This window comes from Podarcis vaucheri (assembly GCF_965113315.1).
Source record: "Podarcis vaucheri genome assembly, chromosome: Z".
Taxonomy (NCBI): Eukaryota; Metazoa; Chordata; class Lepidosauria; order Squamata; family Lacertidae; genus Podarcis; species Podarcis vaucheri.
In genome coordinates, this window is record NC_138758.1 from 38,798,811 (window position 1) to 38,824,577 (window position 25,767).

The following is a 25,767-nucleotide window of genomic DNA, read 5'->3' on the forward strand; positions in this document are numbered from 1 at the left end:
CTGCCACGGACAGTGCGCTCCCCCCGCACTATACCCCGCCAGTGTATAGAAGTCAGTGGAAGCCACTGAAAGCTGAGTCAGCCTTCAATTTCATAGCCCCACTTCCTTCATCTGCAAATACTAAACTGCACTCCCTGAGAGCTCAGCCAGATCCTATCTGAATAGCCCATCCCACTTCATCTGCATATTATAAACAGCCTCTCCCGGAGTGGCTTTGCTCAGCCCCATAGAACTCAATGACAGCCAGTGAGAGCTGAGGTAAGACTTATCTGCATAGTTATCTCCTAGCTACATGACCCCGCCCAGAGTGGCTCGACCATTAAGCGGACTGAGGTGCTTGAAGCCCCCAAAGGCAATATCCCAGTTTGATTTCAGCAAGATTCATGCAAATTGGTGCAGATACAGGGACCGCTTTTCCACCAGTGGTGGAGGTAGCAGGGCGGGCAGAAAAGTAGGTACAGCAGCAACCAGGCAACACTTTCCATTCTGCTTCAAGCAGCAAGACGGGCCACACCACTCCTGACTCCACCTCTTCTATCTGCATAGCCCTGCCCTAGCATCTGGACTATGATGGAACCCACTGGTTTTTTTAAGAGATCACTGGTGGGCTGCACATTTAATAACAGTTGGCACTCCTTGAAGCTAATCCACAAGCAATTTTTCTGTCTTGGTTTTTCCCCAGTACAGGCCAAGCAAGCTGCACAAATGACTTGCCAGACCTCAAGGATAATATCCCAGGAGGGAAGCCAGGCCTTTATTATGGGGTGGATGAGCAGTGCAAAACGGCCTTTGGGGGCGGAGCTACAGCTTGCACTTTCTCCAGGCACGACATTGTATGTATTACATTTATCTGCTGGATCATGCTGATATTACATGCAAATAATCATAGCATTTCCAATTCAGTTACGTATTACATTTTTATCTTATCTTTTCTTCAAAAAGCTCAAGGTGTCATACATTCCACTTCTCCCTTTGCGCCGGTCCCCCCCTGCCCATATTTTATCCTTGCAACAGTTCTGTGGTGTAGGACAGGTTGAGAGATGGTAAGAGGCGCAAGATCAGCCAGTGAGCTTTGTGGCTGAGAAGGGGATTTGAACCCTGGTCTTCCAGATCCTAATCTGACACACCACCACACTGGCTCTCAGATTCACTTTGCGTTTTAGCATGTTCAAAGCATGCCATGTATGTTATCTTTGTCATATTGGACAACAGCCCAGTAAGGTAGGCCAGTGTTGTGGCAGTGTGCTGAGGCTGTGGGAGCGCTTTCCCTTACACTCCCCACTCCCATGTTTTCCCTAAGTCAAATAAATAATAACCAATAAAGCAGCAGGTCACCTATCTTCCTCCCCCCCTTCTCCTATTTCTAGGATATGTGCAAAGTTCTTTCTTGCCACACTAACCCAGCTGACCAATCCAGCTGCACTCGGATCCTCATTCCCCTCCTGGATGGCACTGAATGTGGAATCAATAAGGTAAATGGGTCTTCTGATATGAAACAGCAGTAGAATGGGGGTGAAGACAATGTGGCCCTCTAGATGTCTAGCTCCCTGAATGTCGGCCAGGCTGCCTTGAACTGATGGGAGTCCCATCAGTCTTAAGGAACCTGTAGCCCTCCAGATGTTGTGGTCATGGTTGATGGGAGAGTTCAGCTACATGCATTTTGCTTAGCTTCTCTGTGGCCCTTCTGGGTTCACACCTCCATGGCCTTAGTTGTGCTGCAGTTCTGGTGCTTGATGGCCGTGCTGTTCTCAATTCCAGTGGTGCTCCAAAGGTCGCTGTAGATCTTTGGAAGAACTGATTCCTATTGCAGCGGTCCATGGGAAGTGGTCTACCTGGACCGCCTTTACTGCCTGCTCCCGGAGCTGTGGTGGGGGAATCGTGGCCAGGCGGCGACAGTGCAACAACCCCAGGTGAGTAAGTCCTTGTTAGGGCAGCGCTTTTTGGGGGGACTGTGTTCAAAGGGAGCCATAGAACCTGGGAGAGAGTTGGATGCAGGATGGTGGGGCAAAGCTCCATTCGCCCCAGTGGGACAGCCTCTGCGGCACTTAATTGAAACGAGATGAGTAAATGTCTGCTTAGTAGCGCAGTGCATATTCATAGGTCCTTCCATGACTCCTGGGCAAAGCTGCTTGTCGGCCAGGTGTGTCCCGGGTCTGTGCTGACCAGCATCTTGTCTATGCTCAGAGAGCAGCTTCACTTCAGAAACTGAGATCTGATGGGTCACACACCATGCATTTTTCACTCACCCAATGCAAAGAATCCTGGGGACTGTAGTCCCCCGTCCCCCCCATGGAGCTACAGTTCCCAGCACCCTTAAGAAACTACAGTTCCCAGCACCCTTAAGAAACTACAGTTCGCAGGATTGGGGTCAGGACTTGCTTTAAATGTACAGTGTGGGTGTGATTAAGATCCTCTCTCCTCCTGCCACACATACAAAGGTGTCCTTTCCTTCCAGACCTGCTTTTGGTGGACGTCAGTGTGAGGGAGAAGACTTGCAAGCAGAGATGTGTAATGAACAGGTAGGCAGGCAGCCATTTTTGCTTCTGTCCTCTGTTTAGAAAGCCCTGGCAGTTTTTCCTTTTGTAAATAGTAGGACACTCTTCATATACATAGGCTCTGTGGTGTCTTCCATGATTCCTTACATGTGGAATGTACCAGTTATGCCAGTTTTTGGAAAATCACAGGAGGGGAGAACGCTGTTGCACTTAGATCCCACTAGTGTGCTTCCCATAAGCATCTGGTTGGCCGCTGTGGAGAACAGGATGCTGGACTAAATAAGCAACTGGTCTGATCCAGCAGGCTCTTCTTACATTGGTGAGGAGTCTAGTTCAGCATCCACAGATGTGGACCTCTAATTCCTAGTTTTGTGTCAAGTTTCTAGTCCTCAAGTTGTAGAGAAAATCTCAGGTGCACAGAAAGCTGCCTGATACCAAGTCAGACCATTGGTCCAGCTAACTCCTTATTGTCCATACACTGTTTGGTAGCAACTCTCCAGGGTTTCAGGCAAAAGCCTTTCCCAGTTCTACCTGACTGTCCACCCCCGAGCTATACAGCTCTTCCCAATGGAGCATGTATAGAGGTTGCAATAATAATGATGATGATGATAATAATAATAATAATAATAATAATAATAATAATAATAATAATAATAATATACCCTGCCCATCTGGCTGGGTTTCCCCAGCCACTCTGGGCGGCTTCCAACAAAATATTAAAATAAAATATTCTATTAAACATTAAAAGCTTCCCTAAACAGAGAAAGAACACGCTCCAGATAGTAATGGATGGTCTTAAGGTAGAAAAAGGCTACACAAGGGAATTGCATGGATGTGGTCCCTTGCATACAGGACGCGGGTGGTGCTGTGGTGTAAACCACTGAGCCTAGGGCTTTCCGATCGGAAGGTCAGCGGTTCAAATCCCAGCGACAGGGTGAGCTCCTGTTGTTCAGTCTCAGCTCCTGCCAACCTAGCAGTTCGAAAGCACATCAAAGTAGATAAATAGGTACTGCTCCAGCGGGAAGGTAAACGGCGTTTCCATGCGCTGCTCTGGTTTGCCAGAAGCAGCTTAGTCATGCTGCCCACTTGACCCAGAAAAACTATCTGCGGACAAATGCCAGCTCCCTCAGCCAGTAAAGCGAGATGAGCACTGCAACCCCAGGGTTGTTTGTGACTGGACTTAACTGTCAGGGTCCCTTGCATAAGAGTATTAGCAACTAGAATTAGAATACAGTATGTGTGTACTTGTTTAAATTGAAGTATAGTTGGTGGACACAGGAAGGGTTAAGTACCCCATCTTCCCACCTGCCAATCCATCTCTAAAAGCACTGCCTCTCTTTTGATGCTATCTCCACAAATTCAGGTTTGGGACATGATATTCATCCCTTAAAAGCCCCTGCTTGGAATTAAGCTCCATTTAAATGAGCAGGACTTGCCTCCAACTCCAACTTGTGGTTAGAAGAATGAGCCATTTACTTGTTCCCCCAAAGCAAAGGGCAGCCCAGCTGTTATGGTGGTATGAAATGGCATGTTTGATCTCAGCCATTTGATCTGTCTCCTCTTCCACAGCCCTGCCCAACGACAACCCAGGTGGGTTTCATGGATGAACAATGTGCTTTGACGGATATGAAGCCACTTTACCTCAGCCTTGAGTTCCCATCCTTCTATAAGTGGGTGTCGGCTGTTGGCTACACCAAAGGTAATCCAAATTTGGGTGGGAGTTTTATGAAAAGGTGGTGGGGAGGGGAGTTCTAACATTTTCTCAAAAACCATTTAAATTCATTGTCACACTAAAACTCTTATGTACTTTCTACCCATCACAGGAGACGCCATGTGCAAACACATGTGTAGGGCATCTGGGAAGAATTTCATGGTGAGCCGAGGGGATCGATTCACAGATGGAACAAGGTGTGAGCTGAGCAGCCCTGCAGAAGAGACAGCGGTTGGCCTGTGTGTGATGGGCAGCTGCAGGGTAAGGACAATAGCCATGCAGAGGTGTGCCAGAGAACATCTGGCACTTCATTAAGGCAGGCAGGTCCTGGAGTTGTTGTTTGTAATCCTGTGCCTTTTTCTGACTTGCACCCATTCTTAGTTCGTCTCCTCAGTGACTCAGCCCAGTGAAGCTTTCCCTATAATGTATCTCCAGGACAGGAAAAGCCTTGCTTGTGCATTTATGTAATTATTAATGATTCATTTGACATTAGTTGCTCCCTGCATAAAAATATGCTTTCAAAAGATTAAGAGCTGAAGGCATAACATAAAATCAGAAAACAAGGCTTTGTTATTGAACATAAGAATTTAAGAATAGCCCTGCTGGATTGTGCCAGTGACTCATCCAGTCCAGCATCTTCTTCTTTCAGATGCTCCAGTGGAAATCCCACAAGGAGCAATTGAGCAATAACCCTTTAAAAGAAATAACCTGTTAAACACCACTTAGTTTAGTTTTCCTGGCTGCTGTTAAAGGCACAGGAGCAAGGCTGAAAGGTAAAGGTGGCAACCCTTAATTATGCCTCGCTGTAAACAGCCTTACTAGAAAAATTAACCAATAAACTGAAACTGACACGGGGACAAACAGAAGAAGACGCCTTCACCCCGGTATGGCTCCCCTTTATCACATACACAGCCCAACAAGACAATGACAAAAATCCACCAACAGCATACAAATCAATATGGCTAACCTGATCCAAAACACCCACCCACCCCACTCACACACAAAAACAAAGATCACCACAGCCAACCACAAATGAACAACCACACCCTAGGCCAACCCCAACCTCTCTCACCACCAAAGGAACACAAGTGAACAGCAGAGAACCTGCACAAGCAACACTGACACAAACCCTACATACATTAAGTAAAATAGAAACATTGCCACCCGACCCCACCCCCACCCATCTTCCCCCCTCCCCCTCCCCTTTTCTTTCTAATGTCTCAACAAATGAAACTGATTTGTAAAAATGTTACATGGAAAAATACGAGAGAGAGACATTACACATACTCCTGTAAATCAAGAAAATCTTTAATAAAAATACATTTTTTAAAAAAATATGCCTCCCTGTTTTCCCCATCATCCAGTTGCACAGAAGAGGAAGGGGCCTTAGGAACACAGGAAGCTGCCTTATTCCATGTCAACCCCTTTGTCCATCCAGCTTAGTATTGTCTACACTGACTGGTAGCACTCTCCAGGATTTCAGACCAAGTTCTCCCCCCAGCTTTACCTGGAAATGCCAGAGATAGAACCTAAGACCTTTAGCGTGCAAAGCAGAAGCTCTGCCACTGTAGTGGTTCTTCCACTGGCCACTGTGAGAACAGGACGTTGGACTAGATAGGCCTTTCACTTGATCCAGTAGAACTCTACTTATCTAGTAAACTGCAGTGGGCTGCACAGAATATCCATTTCTTGGGGGAGGGGGAATGGCAATGCTTAGAACCCCCCCAAAAAAGACCCCCCAAAAAAAACCTGCAACTCCCCTAATAAGTAAAGATATATTTAAAAAACAGACAGGCAACTCCCCTGCAATAGACAACACTCTCCAAACAACTCATTTTGGGGGAGGGAGAGGGAGGGGCGGAAACTAAGGGGTGATGGACTGAGGGCCCTATGGTGTCCGTGGGCACCATGCTGGGGACCTTAATCATATCCTATCACTGCATTAGGCCAGTTGTGGCTCCATCATCCCCTGGGCGAACTGAAGCAGCTTTCTTTCTTTTTTGCCCAGATGTTTGGTTGTGATGGTAGGATGGATTCTGTGAAGAGGATGGATATGTGCCGAGTATGTGGTGGAGACAACACTACCTGTTTTGGTGTGAAGGACTCTTACACGGAAGGAAAATCCAGAGGTATAGCACCGCTCCTTCTCTTTTTCCTTTCTAATTGTTACATTTTTATTATTCTTTTTCCTCCAAGAATGGAGCACACTGTTTTTTTAATTACATTCAGAACAAGCCTGGAAGGTAGGTTAAGCTGAAATATAGTGAGTGGCTCCTGGTAGGGATGGGGAAGAAATCAGGCTATCTCAAAACAATTTGCAAACTGAAATTTTGCTTGGATCTAAGTTTAGTTCAGTGATTAAAAGTAAAAAATTTAAAACCAATTTTTGCACTGGGATGCTGAAATCTTTTGGCATAGCTTTGGCATAGTTTTGAATGTCACATGGCTGGGGCTGTAAAAAAGAAGCAACTTCCATTCTGAGCTGTTCTTATCCCAACCAGCACTGTTTCCTTGCCCCTGCAGTTCGGTTTCCACCAGATAATATATTATTTGCCTTGCTTTCTGCTATTTCATGTAAGTTAAATAATAATTTCCATATAACCGCCCAGAGTGACTGGGGAACTCAGCCATATGAGCAGGGTATAAATAATAAATTATTACATTATTATCATATCGCATGTAAGTTACAAATTTAATGCAATGAACAACATAATAATTTCCTCATCATTCATTTAAATACAAAGAAAGCACAATTTAAACTGAGGGCGCATGAAAGGAAGTAATCAATTACACATCCTTTGCAGACTGAAAACACCACCAATTACCAATCGGTATTTGCTGTGATATGGAAGGGGGGGGGCATGTCTTCTTCACCTCCTTCTTCGCTACAATATATCCATTTATTTCCAATTGTCAATGTCAAAAGGGACTAAAATCTATAAAATTCATAGGAAATCAATGTGCCAATTTGCTCAATTTCTCTAGGACCCCATGACACCTCCCCTGTCCTCCATAATCCCTCAAGCAAGGTGTCAAGACCCTAATCCGGTCAAATCGCTCTGCCAAGCCCTTCCTCCGGGCGATGCCAGGTGACAGACTATGCATACATGGACCATTGTCTTCTCAGGATGTGCTTATCTGCGCATATCTCCAGCTCTGCATATTCCCCCCTCCCTCCTCCATATGTTAATCCGGTGTAACCCAACCTCTTCCTAATGTATTCGTGATGTAATCTGTGTAATGTATTCATGATGTAACTGGGATGTATTTTGCACTGTATTCTGGGACATGGAGGGAAATTTCAAAAGTTCATGTCACCCCTTTCTCGCTGTTCAATCTCGCCTTGAACCTGTTGTGCAATAAACTTGGATCTTCTGCAGTTTGCTCCTGTCCGGCTGAGCTCATTTTCTTCCGCAGGGACCCGCGGACCTAGTCCGACGAGCTGGGTGGCAGAGTAGCCCCGCACCCAGATTTTTCCGTAACAGCTGGATTGATTTACATTCCAAACACAGGCCAAGCAAATAAGCACCAGCAATTTCTGCTTCTATTTTTAAATGGAATTTTTCACTTTGCCTGTTTGTGCCTCAATCCCACACATTTTTAGCTGCAGACATCTTCTCCTGCCTCTCGTTTTTCCTTTCTTGGATCTTCTTTGGTATAAATGTGCCCCATTTCTCCCTTCTCTTTTGTCCCCCTTCCAGAGTACGTTACATTTTTGAGGCTCCCTCCTAACACCACCATGGTCCATGTGGTCAACCGGAACCCACTGTTCACGCATTTGGGTGAGTTTAGTAATGCAGCTTTTAAAAAAACAACAACTGAAATCCTTTAAACATATAAGACAAAACTACAGATAGTAAAGTTGCTTTAAGATTACCACAACCAACCTCAATAATTTCTAAAGCAAACCCATACGAGATTTCCTCGAGAATGCAAACATTTTGCAGAGGGAAATCAGTCACAAACCAGAAATATACATTTGCGTAATTAAAGTGGATTAAAGTGCTCTGTTGCTCTAGCACAACAAATTCACTTTTTAAAAGAAAAATATGACTTTTTGTAGTAATGAAAGTTAGGGGAAATGCATTAAAAAGTGGAATAAATGAATAAACACCACACAAGAAAATCGGGATGAATGCTCTCATTTGATGTATAACCTCCCCGCAGACAATTTTGAACAGCAGCTCAGTTAATAGGGTACGTTGTCTGGCCTCTGCATAAACTTTGCCCAAGGAAATCGGGATAAATGCTCAACAAACCCATCATTTTGTGGGAACCCCAATATTCCAATGTAGCAACCCCCCGTTTCCTTTAACCAAAAACCAATCCAAAAACAAATGTCTTGGGAGTGTGCCTACTAAGCCATGCTTTCGCAAAGCTCCATTTTTAATATGCTTATATTCACAGCAAAAGCTGTACCAATTAGATGTGGAGAATAGGGCTGGGCAAACATTGCCCGAAACTGGGTTTGAAACGGGTCATAGCGGTGACAATTTCAGTTTTAAGGTAGGCAGCATACAATGAAGGCCAGCAGGTGTCGCCAGCGTTTCACGCATAGCCTCCTCAGCTCTCCTCAGACTGTCAGTGCCATCGCTTCTCCAGCCAAGCAAGCAAACTGCCTCCTTCCTTCTGCCTCACACTGGGTGCTGGGAAGCAAAGGCAGGGCCGCGTCTTTTGAGTCCCTGTGGTGGGAGCACATGGGGAGCAGTGCTGGCTCCTCTTCCTCACCTCTGGGGCTTCATGGTGGCTTGGCAGTGGCACCAGTTTCCCCTCAATCTGCTGCCCGCAAGATGGAGGTAGTGGAGCTGGCTGGGACGTCGGCAATGTCAGGTGCTCCGTGAGGTGCGGCAAGGCCCATGGGGTAGGCTAGGAGGGAGCTGGTGCACCTGCTTCAGGGCGGCGAGAGGCGCTGAGGCGAGGCAATGCTGTCGGTATATGCTGTGCCATTAGCGCAGCAAAGGAGGAATGACTACGGAGGGCTGGCTGGCTACTGTACTGAGGCAGTTCAATCTGCTTTGAAGTCCTCCTTCCTCCTCATTTTCAGACATCATGATATATTACTCTACTACGATGTTTTGCTGGTGATAACATCGCAATGTTGAAAAGCGGGTATCTCCCATCCCTTGTGGTGACACATTGCTATTGCCTCCTTCTAGCTGTGAAGGTACAAGGGCAGTATGTAGTGGCAGGGAAAGGCAGAATCTCTTTCAACATCACGTATCCCTCGGCCCTGGAAGACAATCAGATAGAATACAAGGTCTTTCTCACTGTGGAGAACCTGCCAAGCTTGGAGGAGATTCATGTTAATGGGCCAACGCAGGAGGACATAGACATACAGGTAACACGGTACGCCTGATAGAGAGGGCTGGCAGGCCATTTGGCCTGTAGGCCTGAGTCTTCCCATTCCCTGCTTAAACTTATTGAAATCAGCCAAGCCATTGGTTGATCTCTGGATGCCATTCAAACCCTGGTTCCTTTTCCCTTCTAGGTTTATAGGAAATATGGGAAGGAGTATGGGGCTGCCACTAGCCCAGACATTGCCTTCAGCTACTTCAGACCAAGTGAGAAAGAGGTACATTCATGGGTACCCCAGCTTGGCCCCTGCTCCGTGAGCTGTGGGGAAGGTGAGGCACATTGTTTTCTGGCTCCACACTCAATTGTGAATGGGACATTTCTGTGATGAAGTTATCTGAGTGCAGAGGTGGGATTGCTCTCCAGGGTGCTGATTTAGAAAAGGTGCACTGGGGCAAGTGGAACACTGTCTCACCAAAACCTCTGTCTACCTTCTTACTTAAATATAGTCCACAGGCCCCGCCTGTCAGCTTCCTCCTTATTTGCAAGGGTTATTGTCATTGGCTATGGCTCCACCTCCTCTTGGTCTTCTTGCACACCCCACCGCTCCCAATTGACACCACTGGGTGTTATAGCCTCAGGTTTCCTGCAAGGGGTTGGATGAGGATGGTTGAGAATTTCATTTGGTCCACAGTTCTAAGTGGACTAACCTGATCCACCCTACTCAGGGCTAAAAGGCATTAACTTTTCAGTTTTGCCACTCTCAAATTCCTTGAGCCCCCCCCCCCAAAAAAAGTGGCAATATGTGTGCTTGGGGTTGAGATGTGCACAAAAATGAGCTTTTTTTGTATTAAATTTGTACAAAGATTCATACTTCACACGGCAAAGTATGTACTGAAAAGCAATTAGTTGTATCCAGCTAAGTTCTACTTAGAGTAGACCCATAGAAAATAATTCACCTGTTAGTTGTGGCCATCTGTTTTAATATTGTCTGTCTTGTCACCTATAGCTGTTCTGTCCAATCAGCACTGACTCCCCTCTTTCCTTCTGGCAAATCCTGATCTCCTTTACATTTCATATTTTGCAGGTGCTCTGAAGGTCAGTTACTCCTGCTTTGACAAGGCAAGGAATGAAATGATGGATGACCTACATTGTCAGAAGACCCCAAGGCCCCCTGCCAGGCAAGAGCCTTGTGCTTTGGCCCCCTGCCAGCCCCAGTGAGTAAAGGTCCTGCTAGTTCTCTTTGTGGGAAAGGAAGAGCCCAGGTGACCCATGTTCATCTTCAAAAACCTCTGCATAGCCCATTGCTGCCATCGCTGTAAAGGCTAAAGTAGGGTATCAGTGGTAGAACATCTGCTTTGCATACAGAAGGTTCCAAGTTCAATCCTATTAGGGCTGGGGATGCCTGAAATCCCAAGAGAACCACTGCCAGCGTGAGCAGAGAATATTGAGCTAGGTGGACCAATGGATTGACTGGGTACAAAGCAACTTTCTATGAAAGGGTTGTAGCTCATGGTTTCCATGCAGATGGTCCCAGATTTAGTTTCCAGCATCTTCAGGTAGGGCTGAAAATAATCCTCTGAAACTCCAAAGAACTGTCAGTGTAGACAGTGAGCTGGGTAACCAACAGTCTGGGTCAATATAGGACAGTAGGACAGCTTCCTATGTTAGTTATGTCCTAACAGTAAATATAGGTTAATTTAGGAGATGTGTACATATTGAAGCTATCTCAGAAGACCAACTCTGCATGAATCCACTAGTCCTAATATTCCAGTTTGGTTGCTAGAATTGGCTAGGCAAGTGTGGTGCAGTGGTCTTACTAGGTGGCACAGAGTCCCAGGAAGAGCATCCTCCTTGCATGCAGAAGGTCCCAGGTTCAACCCCCAGCATCTTCAGCTTGGGCTGGGAGAGATTCTCTGCCTGAAATGCTGGAGAGTCACTACTGAGCTAGATAGGCCAGTGGTCTGACTCATACAAGGCAGCTTCCAACATTCTTTTTTATTTCATCCCCTGTACTGAGAACCACAAGGACTAGAATATTGCTTTCTTTTCAAGTAAACTGCAGCAGCTCAGAATCTGCTTTGCTTGCAAAAGGTTCCAGGTTCAGTCTCCAATGGCATCTCCAGGCGGGGCTGGAAGAGACCCGTCTGAAACCCTGGAGAGCCACTGCCAGTCACTGAAGACATTACTGTACTATTCGAATCAATGTTCTGAACAGGGCTGGGCAATATCTGGTTTTCAACCTTGTGATATATCACCAGTTAAACATTGGTGATATACCAATACATCCCAGTGACTGAAATAAGAATGAAGCTTTGTTGAGGCATTGGTTGGCTTTCCCCACATTGTGATTTTTGTATAGCACATAAACACGCACACATCGTAATTTGTGATATATTGCCAGGTCAAGAATTATGAAACCGATATGATACGGACTTCAAACCAGTTCTGGGTATATTGCCCACCCCTAGCTCTGACTCTGTTATAAGGCAGCTTCCTGTGTTCCTGATGCCACTTCCTGCATGACTGTGGGGTGGGTGTGACAGGCCCTTCCCGTTTTCTCCAAGATGGGTAGCAGAGTACTTTGGGCCCTGCAGCGCCCCCTGTGGCGGTGGTGTGATGGAGCGACTGGTTTACTGTGCAAAGGAAGAAAGAGGATTGAATGTGACCCTGCCTGATTCAGAATGTGTGGATGCTCCCAAACCATCAGCTGTCGAGTCCTGCAACACTGAGATGTGTCTTCCAAGGTAAGTAAACATATAAGTCACCCATAAGGGACAATGGGTTGTCCAATGTCTTGGCCTCCTGTGATTCTTCAGAAGAGCAAGGAAGAACTGCAGAAATGTGCAGTGATTGGTGAAGATGGGTGGTGGCATACACATAGACCTGGAACCATGAGTCTTTTCATTGGTTCACAAAATTACATTGAGGGGTTTTTCTGATCTCGCCCAACTACACCAGGGAAACTTTGATCATTTCTAACTTAATCCAAGGAGAACATAGGAAGAGCCTGGCTGCTGGGTCAGACCAAAAAATTTAGTCCAGCACCCTGTTTTTATAGTGGCCAACCTGATTCCTCCAATGGCAAGTCCGCAAGCAGGACCTTAGTGCAACAGCAACTCTCCCCTCTTGCAGAGGCAGACTGCCTCAGACAATGAAGGGAAAACAGAACCATTGTGGTTAGAAGCCATTAATAGCTTTATATTCCATGAAAGATTCTCCACCCACGAACACACAGTGAATACAGAATCTGTTGCAGAGAAATCCAGAAGTGGCCAAGGCCATTCTGTAATGGCTGTTACTTCCTATCCAGGTGGAAGGAATCAGAGCCAGGCCAGTGCTCTGTGATTTGTGGCTTGGGGGTTGCCCCAGTGAATTTGACTTGCGTTCAACTCCGGGATGGGGTGGAAAGTACCGTGGATGCCAGCCTGTGCCCAGTGGATGAGAAGCCCCTAGCCTTTGTGTCTTGCATGGTGAACATCTGCCCTTTGGGATGGAACACGGTATGTAGAGCATAGGAGGAGTTCTGTTGGACTGGACTAAAGGCCAATCTAATTAGGGTTGCAGGGAAAGCCCAGTTTAGTTAGTGTCTGAAGAAAAATCTACCTAATTTGCCATTTCAAAACAATATACAAACTAAAACGCAGCCATGGTTCAAAATTTGCACTTCTCCGAGTTTGAGAATGCAGTTCTCCACGTATACCAAAATATGCATGTATTAAAGTGTGTATAAAAATGCATATAATAGTGGAAAGAACATACAAAATGCATTATATAAGGGAAAATAGAAATATTGGGGGAGATACAATTGCAGTTGAATGTAGCCACTGTATGCTAACAGCTCAAGCCATGTCTGATACACTTATTCAGCTTTTCTCTCCATCGACTCATGAGTAATATAGCTTTGCAACTGACAGAAACCCCAGCATATTTGTGACATGAAATGGTTTTCTGGAGGAGACTGTGTTGACAATGTAGCCTATTAAAATAAGTTGGTCAAGTACATAGGTAGGCAAACTAAGGCCTGGGGGCTGGATCTGGCCCAGTTGCCTTCTAAATCCGGCCCACGGATGGTCCGGGAATTGGTGTGTTTAACATGAGTAGAATGTGTCCTTTTATTTCAAATGCATCTCTGGGTTATTTTTGGGTAATAGGAATTCGTTCATTCCCCACCCCCCAAAAAAATAGTCTGGCCCCCCACAAGGTCTGAGGGACTGGCCCCCTGCTGAAAAAGTTTGCTGACCCCTGGTCAAGTATGTAGCATAGATGCATCCTCAAACTGGACGCATAAGCGCTACATACTTCATTACCCTGGGAGCTGTAGTACGATGAAGCTGCTGAGAAGATCCCTGTGCCAAAACTGGAGTCCCCTGGGTTCCCTAAAGGGGAGCCTTGACAGATATGTTACATTCCACATCCTAACTTGTTTCCCTGCCATGAGATATTGTACTCTTCTGCAGCAGGAAGACATGCCCCGCTCAGAGCTCTTGGTCCCGTTTTGGCCTCATAAGACTGGAAATCGCTCAGTGTATGTCTGGAGCCCTTTGGCTGGAGCATGCCCTGTCACCTGCGGGGGAGGTAAGGTGGTTTCCTAGGTGCTTCTTGTGCATTAATGAGCTCATCAAAGACTATTTTGTGTATTATCATTTTCCAGAAGGGAGTTTTGTCTTGACAACACTCTTATCCTACACTAATTGTTTGTTTGACTTCAAAGCATTTTCATTCTGCTCTTCAACCAAAACAGCTCCCAGAGTGGCTTACATATGATCAATAAAGCAAGACAATCCCTGTCCATAGGCTAACTGTCTATCCTGAGTGATGTGACATGAAAGAAAATAGGGATGAGGAGGGAAGAGGAAAAAGCAAGCTCAGGGACTGGTTCTTAATGTTAGATGGAATGCCTGATGGAATGCAAAGGCCATGGCTAGATGGCAGTTGAAGGCTGGAGAAGCCCAATGGAATTGGTCTCTCAGCAGAGCTGATGTAGTCCCAACCCTCACTCTGCTGCAGCCTGGTGGGATGGCTGCTGCCCAGCTGAGAGTTGAGATGAAGCCAAATGCAACTGATGTCTTAGTAGAGCCAGTAGAATAGCTCTGTTTTTATTCTCTTTTTCTGCTGCAGTCCAATGGAATGATCACTACTAGTTGTATGGGAGCCAAAGATGACTGGTGGAGTAGCCCTGCTTCTTGTTTCTTTCCCACTCCTCTGCATAGCTGTCAACCTTTCCCTTTTCTTGCGAGGAATCCTATTCGGGAAAAGGGAATTTCCCTTTAAAAAAGGGAAATGTTGATAGCTATTCTCTTCTGCAGCCTGACTGGATGGTGGCTACTAGGTGACAGTTGAGAGAGAACCAAAATCAATTGGTCTTTCAGCAGAGCCAATGGAATAGCACTGCTTCCCTTCTGTGCTTCTGGCTACACAGCCAGACGGAATGGCTGCTGCCAGGCTGAGAGCTGGAAAGAGGGAAGATCCAGTGTCCCTGCAAGAAGGAATTAAAAGAAATTGGAGCTCATCAAGTGGGCTCCTGGGGGGAAACAAAGGAGTTTTACATAATCCATTCTGGCCACTTCTCTTTCCAGGCTTGATGTGGCTGAGCTATGTCTGCCTGGTCTTTGACACCAGAGAGGAAGCAGAGGAGGAACGTTGTAACCAGGCACCAAAGCCAGCGAGTCAGCTGGAACTGTGTAACCCCACGCCATGTCCAGCAAGGTAAAAGTGCATAGCATGAGCATAAGTATGAATAAATCTTGCAGATCTAGCCTTGTAATCCTTTCACAGGCCCTTGAGGCACATTCACAGCCCAGAAGAAAGAAAAAAGAATCCACTCATGCGTTTACAAACGATTCCTTGCCTGATGGTCACCTGGAGATTATTCCTGCTTGCCACCGGTGACTGGATCCGTGGTTTTGTCACAAGCCCAAGGAAGTTGATGGAATAAGTTGATTTGTGTCTGTCTCCTCCTTTCCTGCGCTCTCTCCAGCTGGGAAGTGAAGGAACTCTCTCCATGCCCTGTGACCTGTGGTGGAGGAAAGATACCCCTCTCGGTCCGCTGCGTCCGGCGAGACAAGAACACAACCCGGACTCTTCCTCACTCGAAATGTAGCCGGATACACAGGCCAGCTAGCAGCAGAGAATGTGCTATGGAGCCATGCCCAGCCAGGTAAGTGCCAATCGTTTTGAGGGCAGTGGCCAAGGAGAGCCTTCTTTGTCTTTTATGATGAATTCACAATCTCTAGAGCCAGGTCTGGGATTGGCCTGTTAACAGTGGGTGGAACCGAGGGTGGGAGTCACATGTTGGCCTACGGGTGCTTTTGATTCAACAACTGGGTTCTGTTGTTTCCACCTGCCAGGTGGTCCTACAAAATGGGCACGTGTAGCACCAGTTGTGGTAGAGGTGTGATGCGCAAGGTCCTGTACTGTGCACGAGCAATGGGGGAGAAGGCGGAGGAAGAGATTCTACCAGACACGGTCTGTGAGAGCTTGCCTCGCCCTGAAGAGCAGGAAGTGTGCAACCTGGAACCATGTCCCCCAAGGTCATTCATTAGTTGTGGATTCATTTAACTGGAGTCTTTTCCCTCATCACCACAAATATTATTTTGTTATTATTTAGCCAATTTATAGACTGCTTATCTATCTGTACTATATATCTAGGAAAGTTGTTTTTTCAGTGTGCATTTGAATATTGCAACCAAATTTAGCATGATGGTTCCTGAGGTGAAGGAGCAAGTTTTTGTCTATATTGGAATACAGTTGAAAGCAATTTTGAATTAAGATGGTGGACTGAACCTTTCAAATCTTCAATGATTTTCTTTTGTTTCTTAGAATTCCCAAGGCATGCCAGCTACGAGGCTGCTAGTTATGCATAAATTATATTCAAATGGTTCAGACTGAGACGAAGACACTAGAACAACAACAACAAAATGTCAAGGGCTCCAAAACATGCAACAGCTCTTTACACATAAACAGATAACTTTAAAATGCCACATATAATTTTCTTATTACCTTGATGTTTTAGATTGAATTTGAATGTGGTGTGTAAATTGCTCTGGGCTGTATTTATGAAGAGCAGTATAGATAGATATAGATAATCTGATATTCCCAAATGTTTTGTGCAAAGTGGAATGAAAGGAAGGTCCTGTTAAAATCTGGGGATGGTGCGGAGGGCAGTTGTGTGTGTTCACTTGACTCACTGATCAACTCTCTTCTCTCTCTCTGAGAAGGTGGAAAGTGACTAGAATGGGTCCGTGTTCCTCCTCCTGTGGACTTGGGGTAGCCACCCAGTTGGTGACTTGCATGCAGCTTTCTGGGGGACAAGAGATTGAGCTGGCTAAGAGCCAGTGCCGAGAAGCAGAGAAGCCCCCCTTCAGTGTGCCTTGTGTGATCCGGGTCTGCCCTTATGAATGGAGGGTCACCAAATGGACACAGGTAAACCTTTCAGTCAGGGGTGGGGAACTAAAGCCTTGGGGTCACCTGGCCTCTCTATCTGGCCAGCAAAACTCTTCCCAGGCCACACACCCCATTGGCCTTGCTTCACATCTCAAGTGCTTTTACTTGGCTAGAATGTGTCCCTGAAATCTGATAATGCCTCTTGCTTGGATGGAAGATGGAGGCAGGGTGGGGTGAGTCTGCAAAATTTCCATCCATTGCTCCTCCTACTTATGCCTCTGGCCCCAACATGGAATGTGGCCTTCAGAAGGCTGCCTAGAAGGGAATGTGGCTCTCAGGCTAAAAATGGTTCCCCACCCCTGGTTCAGGCTTCAATACATTCAGAGATGTGTTGGAATTAGGACAGAGCTGGGTTGCTCTCAAGAAACCCCCCCCCCTTGGCATTTGCCAAGGCCCCCTGCCCCTCTCATTATTATTTTTTACTTTGAGGACTTGTTCTGTGGGCATTGCCTGCTTTTTTGTTAGTCTTTGTTTTTTGGGAAAGTGGTTAAGTGTTTTGCCTGTTTAGAGAGGGAGATTCAGTATCACCAGCTTTTCTTCTGTGAAATGGGCATTTTGTGGTGCCCACCACAGTTTTCTTAGATTTCCAGATGTGACCTCCAGCCCAAACTGGTTGTGGGGAGCCCTGGGTTAGACTCTTCGACTAGAGCTAGATCAGCCTAGCTTCAAATCCCAAATGCCACCCTTGTGGGAGTCATTCTTTCCCAGCCCACCCTTCTCACACAGAACAGGGAAAGCCATCTGTACTGCCTTGTGGTCTCTGAGGAAAAGGCAGCATAGAAGTGTCATAAGCCAATGATGGGAAAGTTGGGGGTGATGCATAAAAGTGTTTCCTGCCCATATTATTCCAGGGCTCCTCTCATCTGTGAATACTTACTGTGCATTTAAAAATAGCTTCTTGGTTTCTCCCTCCAGTGTTCTGCCTCTTGTGGGAATGGTATTCAGACACGACAGGATTTCTGCATCAATCCCGAAACTGGGGCATGGGTGAACCCCACCTTTTGCATGCACTCCCCTAAGCCTGTGATGCTGCGAAGTTGCTCCGTCGCTCCCTGCCTTGAACAGGCCACAGCAGGTCCGGTCTCCAGGACAGATCTCAGGACTTTGCCACCTCCCACAGAGCAACTGATGGCTGCAGTGACCACTGGCCCTGAAAAGCCACACCATAGAGCTTTGGACCTTCCACAGCCTGATGGACTAGCTCCTTCCATGAAACGATTTGAGGATATACTGTGGGACGCTGATGAGTACAGTTGCGCAGCTTGTATTTACTTACGTGTGATTATCACTAGACTTCGCCTTTTAACAGGGGCTGCCAACCCCTTTTAGGCCAGGAAGTACATTTGTGAGGAAGTGCAATTGGTGGGGCATATTTGAGAGACCACCTCTTTCCCTACAGACTCTCTTGGGTGTTAATATCAGAAAAGCCTTCAAAAGTTCAGGGGTGGTGGTTGCCTGGAAGAGAGCATTCTCTGTGGCAGCCCCTAAGTTTTGGAATTCCCTCTCCACAGAGGTCCATCTGGCTTCTTAACTATACAGCTTCCAGAGAAAGCTGTACAGATGTACTTTTTTACCCTGGCCGTTGACACCTGAGTTGTGTGTGGTTTTGGACCCACAGTGTACCTATGATTGCTAAGTGTTCTTAGTAATAAATTCCAAATGGTTGTAACCCACCTTGGGACCTGCAGGAGAAAGGCAGGTAATAATTTAATAATAATAAATTCATAAAATGGCTGTTGCAGGGCATGACATAATGACTTCAACGTAAGAGAAGCTGGTTCTCTGGTACTGAGCTATGCCCTCTTAAGAACATAAGAAGAGCCTACCTGATCAGTCCAAGGGCCCAGCTAGTCCTCTTCTCACAATTGCTGATCAGATACACTAATGGGAATGGCATTCAGAAGCATTTCTGTCTTTCTTCCTTTGCAGGTCCCTGTGGGCAGCTGTTCCTAAATTCCACTGGGTTCATCAACATGACTGGTGTGCAAGCCGGCGACTGCATTGTTGCCATTGGCCGCCCCTTAGGAGAGGTCCTAAGGGTCCAAGTGCTGGAGAGCTCCCTGAACTGCAGTGCAGGTGAGTGTTTGGTTCATAGCATTGGAGGACATGAGACCTGGGAAGCCACCAGTTCAAATCTTAACTCAACCAGGAGATGCTAGGCTGAAATAGCTTCTCCACACTATTCTGTGGCCTGAATTGAGATTACAGCTGCCTGCATAGTTATGTATGTCCCTGACAGCTCAGGATGAGAGAGAAATCCAACTGAATTTTTGCATTGAAAGACAAACCTATAATAATTCACATTTTCTGAAACAATGCATGACCCGAAGGAAAGCCCTCCTTCAAAATCTGTTTTGCAGTTCTCCAGCCTCAAGTAATGTGTGCAGGGAAACATGCTTTTGGGTGAAGTGCACATATAAATAAATGTATATATTAGTGAAAATGGCATACAAAAATGGATTTCATTAGGGAAAGGTGCTGTGCCAAAATATACATGTATTAAGCAAAATTGTGGAATATTCTACCAATAGAGATTCAGCAGGCACCTTGTGCTTCAGCACTTGCTGGAAAATTTTCTATTCTGTCAGACTTATACAGACGATTAAGAAAACATATTTCTAGAATAGTTAGCTGATTCTGATGTTAACTTTATACCGGGTTTCTATTGTATTGTTTCACGTATAGCAGTTTTTAAAAAATGAATAGTGGTTTATAAATATTTTTACAATTAAGATTACAAACAAGCATGTGCATATAAAGATAAAATAGCAGATTATAAGAAATAGCAGCTAAATGTTCACGAGGACCTTTTTAAAAATTACACACTGATGCAGAAATGCAGTGAACACAAAACTGGAAAAATTAGGAACTGAGAGGAACCAAAATGGACAGAATTAATTGCCCTTCCCTACTATCAGCAGACAATCTCATTTTTTTATAAAATGGTTGTGGATGATCAGTCTTACATGTTCCCCAGCATTCCTTGTCTTTTGCTCCAGGTGATGTGATGTTGTTTTCTACACGGATGATGTGGCGGACAGGCTGTAAGAAGCTGGTGCATTCCACCATAAACACCAGGACCAACACACTGGTGGTGAGACAGCGCCGCCTGGGTCCTGGGAATGGAGTTTCCCTTTGGTACAGCAGCAAAGTGGCAGCTAAGAAATACCATCAAGGTAGGTTTGGTTGCATACTGAGCTGGCTCCACTGGAAGTGAAAAAGGGAGATCTAAGAAGGGCTTAAGGGTGGCACTGTGGGTTAAACCACAGAGCCTAGGGCTTGCCGATCAGAAGGTCAGCAGTTCGAATCCCCGCAACGGGGTGAGCTCCCATTGCTTGGTCCCAGCTCCTGCCAACCTAGCAGTTTGAAAGCACATCAAAGTGCAAATAGATAAATAGGTACCGCTCCGGCGGGAAGGTAAACGGCGTTTCCGTGCGCTGCTCTGGTTCGCCAGAAGCGGCTTAGTCATGCTGGCCACATGACCCGGAAGCTGTCTGTGGACAAACACTGACTCTCTCGGCCAATAAAGCAAGATGAGCGCTGCAACCCCAGAGTCGGTCACGACTGGATCTAATGGTCAGGGTTCCCTTTACCTTTTAAAGAAGGGCTTAGGTCTCCATGAGAGACATGAGGTCTGTGGCTGGATCCTCTGGTGTCTTTTTCAGAGTGTAAAAATAGGTTGGTGCACGGGCCACCCTGGCCAGGCACATGTGTTAGAGGTCGGGCGCACCACTGGGCGGTGCACTCACCCATGGGAGCCTACCACTTCCCTTGCTTTTAATGTTTTGTTCTTGTGATGCAACTACAGTCTGTTTTCACTGCTACTTTGTCTCTGCCTTGCTCTGAGGAAGGGAAAGCGGGTCCTTTCACAGAGGGAGGCATGTGGGAAGGGATAGTCTAGGACATAGGTAGGCAAACTAAGGCCTGGGGGCTGGATCTGGCCCAATCGCCTTCTAATTCTGGCCCGCGGACAGTCCAGGAATCAGTGTGTTTTTACATGAGTAGAATGTGTCCTTTTATTTAAAATGCATCTCTGGGTTATTTGTGGGGCCTGCCTGTTGTTTTTAAATGACTAGAATGTGTGCTTTTATTTAAAATGCATCTCTGGGTTATTTGTGGGGCATAGGAAGTCGTTCATTTATTTCCCCACAAAAAAATATAGTCCGCCCCCCCCACAAGGTCTGAGGGACTGTGGACTGGCCCCCTGCTGAAAAAGTCTGCTGACCCCTGGTCTAGGAGAGTTCCTGGGTTGCTTTCATTTTTCCAGGGCAGCTAGGCATTCTCTTTCAAAAACATTTTTAAAGTTTTAAAGCACAAGTAAAACTCTGTCACAAACTCCTGGACTCATTGCTCCCTTCTGCATCCATTTCCTTAACCACAGATTGTGACGTGCAGTTGTTCGGTCCCAGTGGGAGAATAGTGACCCCTATGCCTTTGGCAGGCTGGGAACAACAAGGGGCTTGCAGGACATTTGTTGACGTGGCTCCAAGGCATCGCATTGCCATTCACGCTGCATATGTGGACCCAACAGCTGACTCCAACCAAACACACTCCAGTTACATCTCGGTGAGAAAACTGCACAGAGTAAGGGTCCAGGTGTCACACACTAGGAGAATAAAAGCAAAACATTAATCAGACGCAAGGGTGGGGAACCTGATCAGCACTCAATTTACAGCGGTGTGGGTGCTTCCTTCCGCACAGGGCGCTGAGCCAAGGGGGTGCAAAACAACAACAACAACAACAACAACCTGTATTCATATGGGTACCTACTGAGAAGATCCACTGTACCAAAAGGAATTATTGTGAAAATAAAAAATATGGGAGGTGGGAAGGGCAAGCCAGATTTTGTTCTCACTCAGGGCGACATATTACGAAAGTCCGCCACTGACCTATTGGTTGCATTCCTTCCTGGACAACTTTCTGGGAGCCATGGTGTGCAGAGCCAGAGGCAAAAGTGTGTGGAGCAATGCGTGCAAATGTTACCTTTGTACAGGAGGCTATTTTCTAACATGCAATCAGATTTTGTTGTTGTCTTCTGCTTTTTCTTTCTCCCGCCATCTCTGCTCCTTTTCCATTAAAATGTTGCTTCTACCCTGGACATTTATGGTGGAAGAGCCACTCTTGGGACCCCTCCAGAATCCATACTAGGTTTGGGTTGTTGTTGTTGTTGTTGTTGTTGTTTTTCTTTCTGAAATCATGTAACTTTCCACACCACAAATGTTCTGGTTTATTTTTTATCCCACATTTGTTGCCCTGTAGCAGAAGAGTTACCCTTCCAGGTAGTAATAGTGTGGTTCCATTTTGGGGAAGCATTGCAGAACAACCAATAAAGCAGAAGAATGTGTGAACAGTCCAGGATAAACCCACCACCAATGGCAACAAATGTAGGACAAAATAAATAAATAAATAAACCAGAACGTTTGTGGTGTGAAAAGTGACATGATTTCAGCAGGAATTTTATGGGACATGTGCTGACTGGAAATGGAGCAGTAAGTCCGCCTCGAAACATCTTCAGGTGCAAAAGTGTGGTCGTGTATAACCCTCCTGATACCATCATAAAGCACAAATCAAAATGAATGTAAAGTAAAACTGGAGAAATGAAGGAATCCTTAGGCACTGTGAACATAAGAACATAAAGAAAGCCTGTTGTATCAGGCCAATAGCCCACCTAGTCCAGCATCCTGTTCTCACAGTGACCAACCAGGTATCTGTGGGAAACCCGAAAACAGAACCCGAGCACAGCAGCAGCACTCTCCCCTCCTGTGGTTTCTAGCAAATGATGTTCAGAAGCATTGCTGCCTCCAACTGTGGAGTTAGAGCATAGGCAACATGGCTAGTAGCCATTGATAGCCCTCTCTTCCACTAAATTTGTCTACTTCTCTTCTAATGTTGCTCAAGTTGATGGCCATCACTGCCTACTGTGGGAGTGAGTTCCATGGTTTAACTCTGCACTGCAAAGTATAGTTTAACTGTTGTGGATGTCACGTTTCTGGGTCTTTGGCTGACCTGACTTCCATTCTTCAGATCCGAGACGTCAATGCCATGAAGACCGCAGTTTTCCATGGAAACCAGCCATTCTACTGGGAGTCAGTTGGGAGCAGGGCCGAAATTGAATTCAGCAAAGACTTTGCCAGCGTTGGTTTCCAAGCAGAATACTGGGTAACTTTGCCCAAATAAACACAGCCTCAAGTTATTTCAAGTGCAACTGTTCATTCAAGGGTTATATAGCCAGGGGGAGTTAGTAAACACAGTTTGTCTTGTAAGAGGGATGAAAAGCGATATCGTCTAAAAAACTCTTAGAGGTTGCAGGAACCCTTCTCTTTTTGCACCTGTTCCCATTGCTGTGGAAGGGAGGGGCTTCTCATGCCTGAACTCACCCTGGCTCTGCCACTGTCTCGGGTGGGGATCTCCACCGATTCAATTATTTTTCCTTCAAATGCTGCTGCTGTTGTTTTCGAGCAGGGTTAGTCCTGCTCCTCTCACGTGCTAAAGTCAACATACACATACCTCTTGGAGATCTGCCAATAAAGTCTTTATATGGTGTGAACCTGAAAAGTTATTAGCCTGAAATTAATAATCCCTGCACCTGTGTACTGTATCATGTAAGCCTGAGTTGGCCAATCTCTGCTGTCCCCTACCTAGAAATTATTATTCCAAATGCCTGTGATTTATAGATGAGGTGTATACAGTACTGTATATTGAAAAATGCAGTGTGTTCAAATATGTTTGCAGTTGTGTGTGTTATGCATCTACACTCACTACACATACAGGCTTGGCCATGGCACGCTGGAGGATGTGTAGACTCAGTTGCAAATGCAGGTTTTCCAACTCTTGAATGTGAGGCAAATAGTGTTGGAGTTTGGTATATATTTTCCTATATACTTAAAAATCAAAAGCTGTCATCATACAGCTCCCATCGGAGGATTTGTAGTGCTGGATCACACTTCTGGATTTGCCTGGTCAGGGTGAGGGAAGGGAGCAGAAGAGAAAGGAAGTTTTAAAATTGTGGTTTTAAACAGTAAGAATTGAAGGATGCAGGGATGGAGAGAGACAGGAGCTGTGAGAGGGTGGAGGGGCAGGCAGGCGGTAGGAGGGATTAGCGAGCAACACTAGCAGTGGCAACAGCCTTGAGTGTGTGTGTGTGTGTGTGTGTGTGTGTGTGTGTACACAGCAGAGTGCAGGAATAAATAGTTTGATAATGCTGCAACTTATTGCAAGTGTTGCTTTACTCCCAACACTCCTTCTGAACAAAGTGTGTCCGGTGGTCCCTGGGAAGCGGATTAGTGAGACTGTCTGAAAAATATTCTTAAAACTGAGGTGGCATGGGTGTAGCGGGGGGGGGGGGGGGCGCTGCCCCCTAAACCAAGTAAACAAATAAAAATGCTTAACTAACCGGCCAATTGCATTGCAGACAACTTGGTTCTGCCCCCCCCAACACAAAGTCTGGCTGTACCCATGTGAGGTGGTGTAAATAGTTCTCTTTTTTCCATTATCCTCACAACCAGTCCTTTTTATCTAGAAAAAGAGGTGCAGGTACCCTTGAGTACCCCCTGGAAAAAAGCATTGCTTGCAACCAGCCTGTGAGGTAGAGGTTAGGTTAAGAGAATTAACTGCCCCAAAAGTCACCCAGTGAGCTTCATGGCTGAATGGGTATTTGAAAACTTCCATATCCTAGTTCAGCACTCTAACCCAAAGCTTTCCAAGCTTTTCATGTTGGTGACACACTTTTTAGAAATGCATCATTTCGTGACACAGTAATTCATTTTTACTAGCAAACCAGAGGTTAAACCTTTCCAGCCCCTAGAGGAGCGTGGCGGGAGCATTCGCGTGACACACTTACACACTGCAGCTGACACACTAAGGTGTTGTGACACACAGTTTGGAAAGCTCTGCTCTAACCATCACACCTCACTAGCATCTTCTTCCATTTGCACTGGGAAGCAAGATTTTAACTTGTTTCAGAATTCAACTTCACATGAAAATTCAGCATCACATCTTAGAAAGAGCATAAACATCGTTATGTATTTGCTGCTATTCCTCCCCTTTTTTCTTTTTTTTAAAGGGGGTGTGAGATCTCTCAGCTACCAGTTTCCTATAGCATACCCTCCAACACTGTAGGAACATACGCCATACATCTGACTGGGTTGCCCCAACCACTCTGGGCAGTTTCCAATATATACATTGGTACCTCGGATTAAGCACCACTTTAGCTAAAGGGGCCTCCCGCTGCCGCTGCACCACCGGAGCACGATTTCTGTTCTCATCCTGAAGCAAAGTTCTTAACCTGAAGCACTATTTCTGGGTTAGCAGAGTCTGTAACCTGAAGTGTATGTAACCTGAAGCGTATGTAACCCGAGGTACCACTGTATATATAAACATCATAAAACATTAAACATTTACCAAAAAACGAAACAAAAACCACCCCTATACAGGATTGCCTTCAGACGACTCGGGGGTCAGATAACTCCATACCCTCCAACATTTCTCCAATGAAAACACGGACATCCTAAGGAAAAGTGGGACATTCTGGAATCAAGTCAGAAATTGGGACAGCTTCTTTAAATCAAGGACACCCCTGGAAAATAGGAACACTTGGAGGCAGTTTTATTACGTGGCTTCAAAATTAACAAGGGAGTTGCAGCCCTTAACAAACAAAGGTCAGTCTACTTTTCCCTCCTTAAGTCTATGGATGAGAGATGTAGACAGCCCCTCCCACTTCATCCTCTTGCAGAGGAGGAGGGGACCCAGAATGCAATACAAAGGGAGACGCTTGGGGGGGGCAGCTGGTTGGGGTGGGCGGGGCTGTCTCCATTGTCAGCTGGA

General features: G+C 46.0%; 1 protein-coding gene across 5 annotated transcripts in view; it reads left to right on the forward strand.

Annotated features, from left to right (window-relative positions):
• Positions 1 to 23,542, forward strand: part of ADAMTS13 (ADAM metallopeptidase with thrombospondin type 1 motif 13) — a 35,861-nt gene extending 12,319 nt beyond the window's left edge. For all 5 annotated transcript variants that reach the window (XM_082208088.1, XM_082208090.1, XM_082208091.1 and 2 more), the window contains 23 exons: positions 683 to 833; positions 1,368 to 1,472; positions 1,759 to 1,910; positions 2,456 to 2,519; positions 4,065 to 4,194; positions 4,319 to 4,467; positions 6,215 to 6,335; positions 7,908 to 7,988; positions 9,363 to 9,544; positions 9,695 to 9,830; positions 10,586 to 10,715; positions 12,066 to 12,245; positions 12,812 to 13,001; positions 13,959 to 14,076; positions 15,078 to 15,207; positions 15,479 to 15,658; positions 15,849 to 16,031; positions 16,719 to 16,923; positions 17,860 to 18,196; positions 18,874 to 19,020; positions 19,944 to 20,120; positions 21,326 to 21,510; positions 22,969 to 23,542. In XM_082208088.1, the coding sequence (XP_082064214.1) occupies positions 683 to 833; positions 1,368 to 1,472; positions 1,759 to 1,910; positions 2,456 to 2,519; positions 4,065 to 4,194; positions 4,319 to 4,467; positions 6,215 to 6,335; positions 7,908 to 7,988; positions 9,363 to 9,544; positions 9,695 to 9,830; positions 10,586 to 10,715; positions 12,066 to 12,245; positions 12,812 to 13,001; positions 13,959 to 14,076; positions 15,078 to 15,207; positions 15,479 to 15,658; positions 15,849 to 16,031; positions 16,719 to 16,923; positions 17,860 to 18,196; positions 18,874 to 19,020; positions 19,944 to 20,120; positions 21,326 to 21,510; positions 22,969 to 23,121 (3,586 nt within the window). In that variant the 3' untranslated portion in view covers positions 23,122 to 23,542. The remainder of the gene's footprint in view (positions 1 to 682; positions 834 to 1,367; positions 1,473 to 1,758; positions 1,911 to 2,455; positions 2,520 to 4,064; positions 4,195 to 4,318; positions 4,468 to 6,214; positions 6,336 to 7,907; positions 7,989 to 9,362; positions 9,545 to 9,694; positions 9,831 to 10,585; positions 10,716 to 12,065; positions 12,246 to 12,811; positions 13,002 to 13,958; positions 14,077 to 15,077; positions 15,208 to 15,478; positions 15,659 to 15,848; positions 16,032 to 16,718; positions 16,924 to 17,859; positions 18,197 to 18,873; positions 19,021 to 19,943; positions 20,121 to 21,325; positions 21,511 to 22,968) is intronic.
• Positions 23,543 to 25,767: the final 2,225 nt, after the last annotated feature.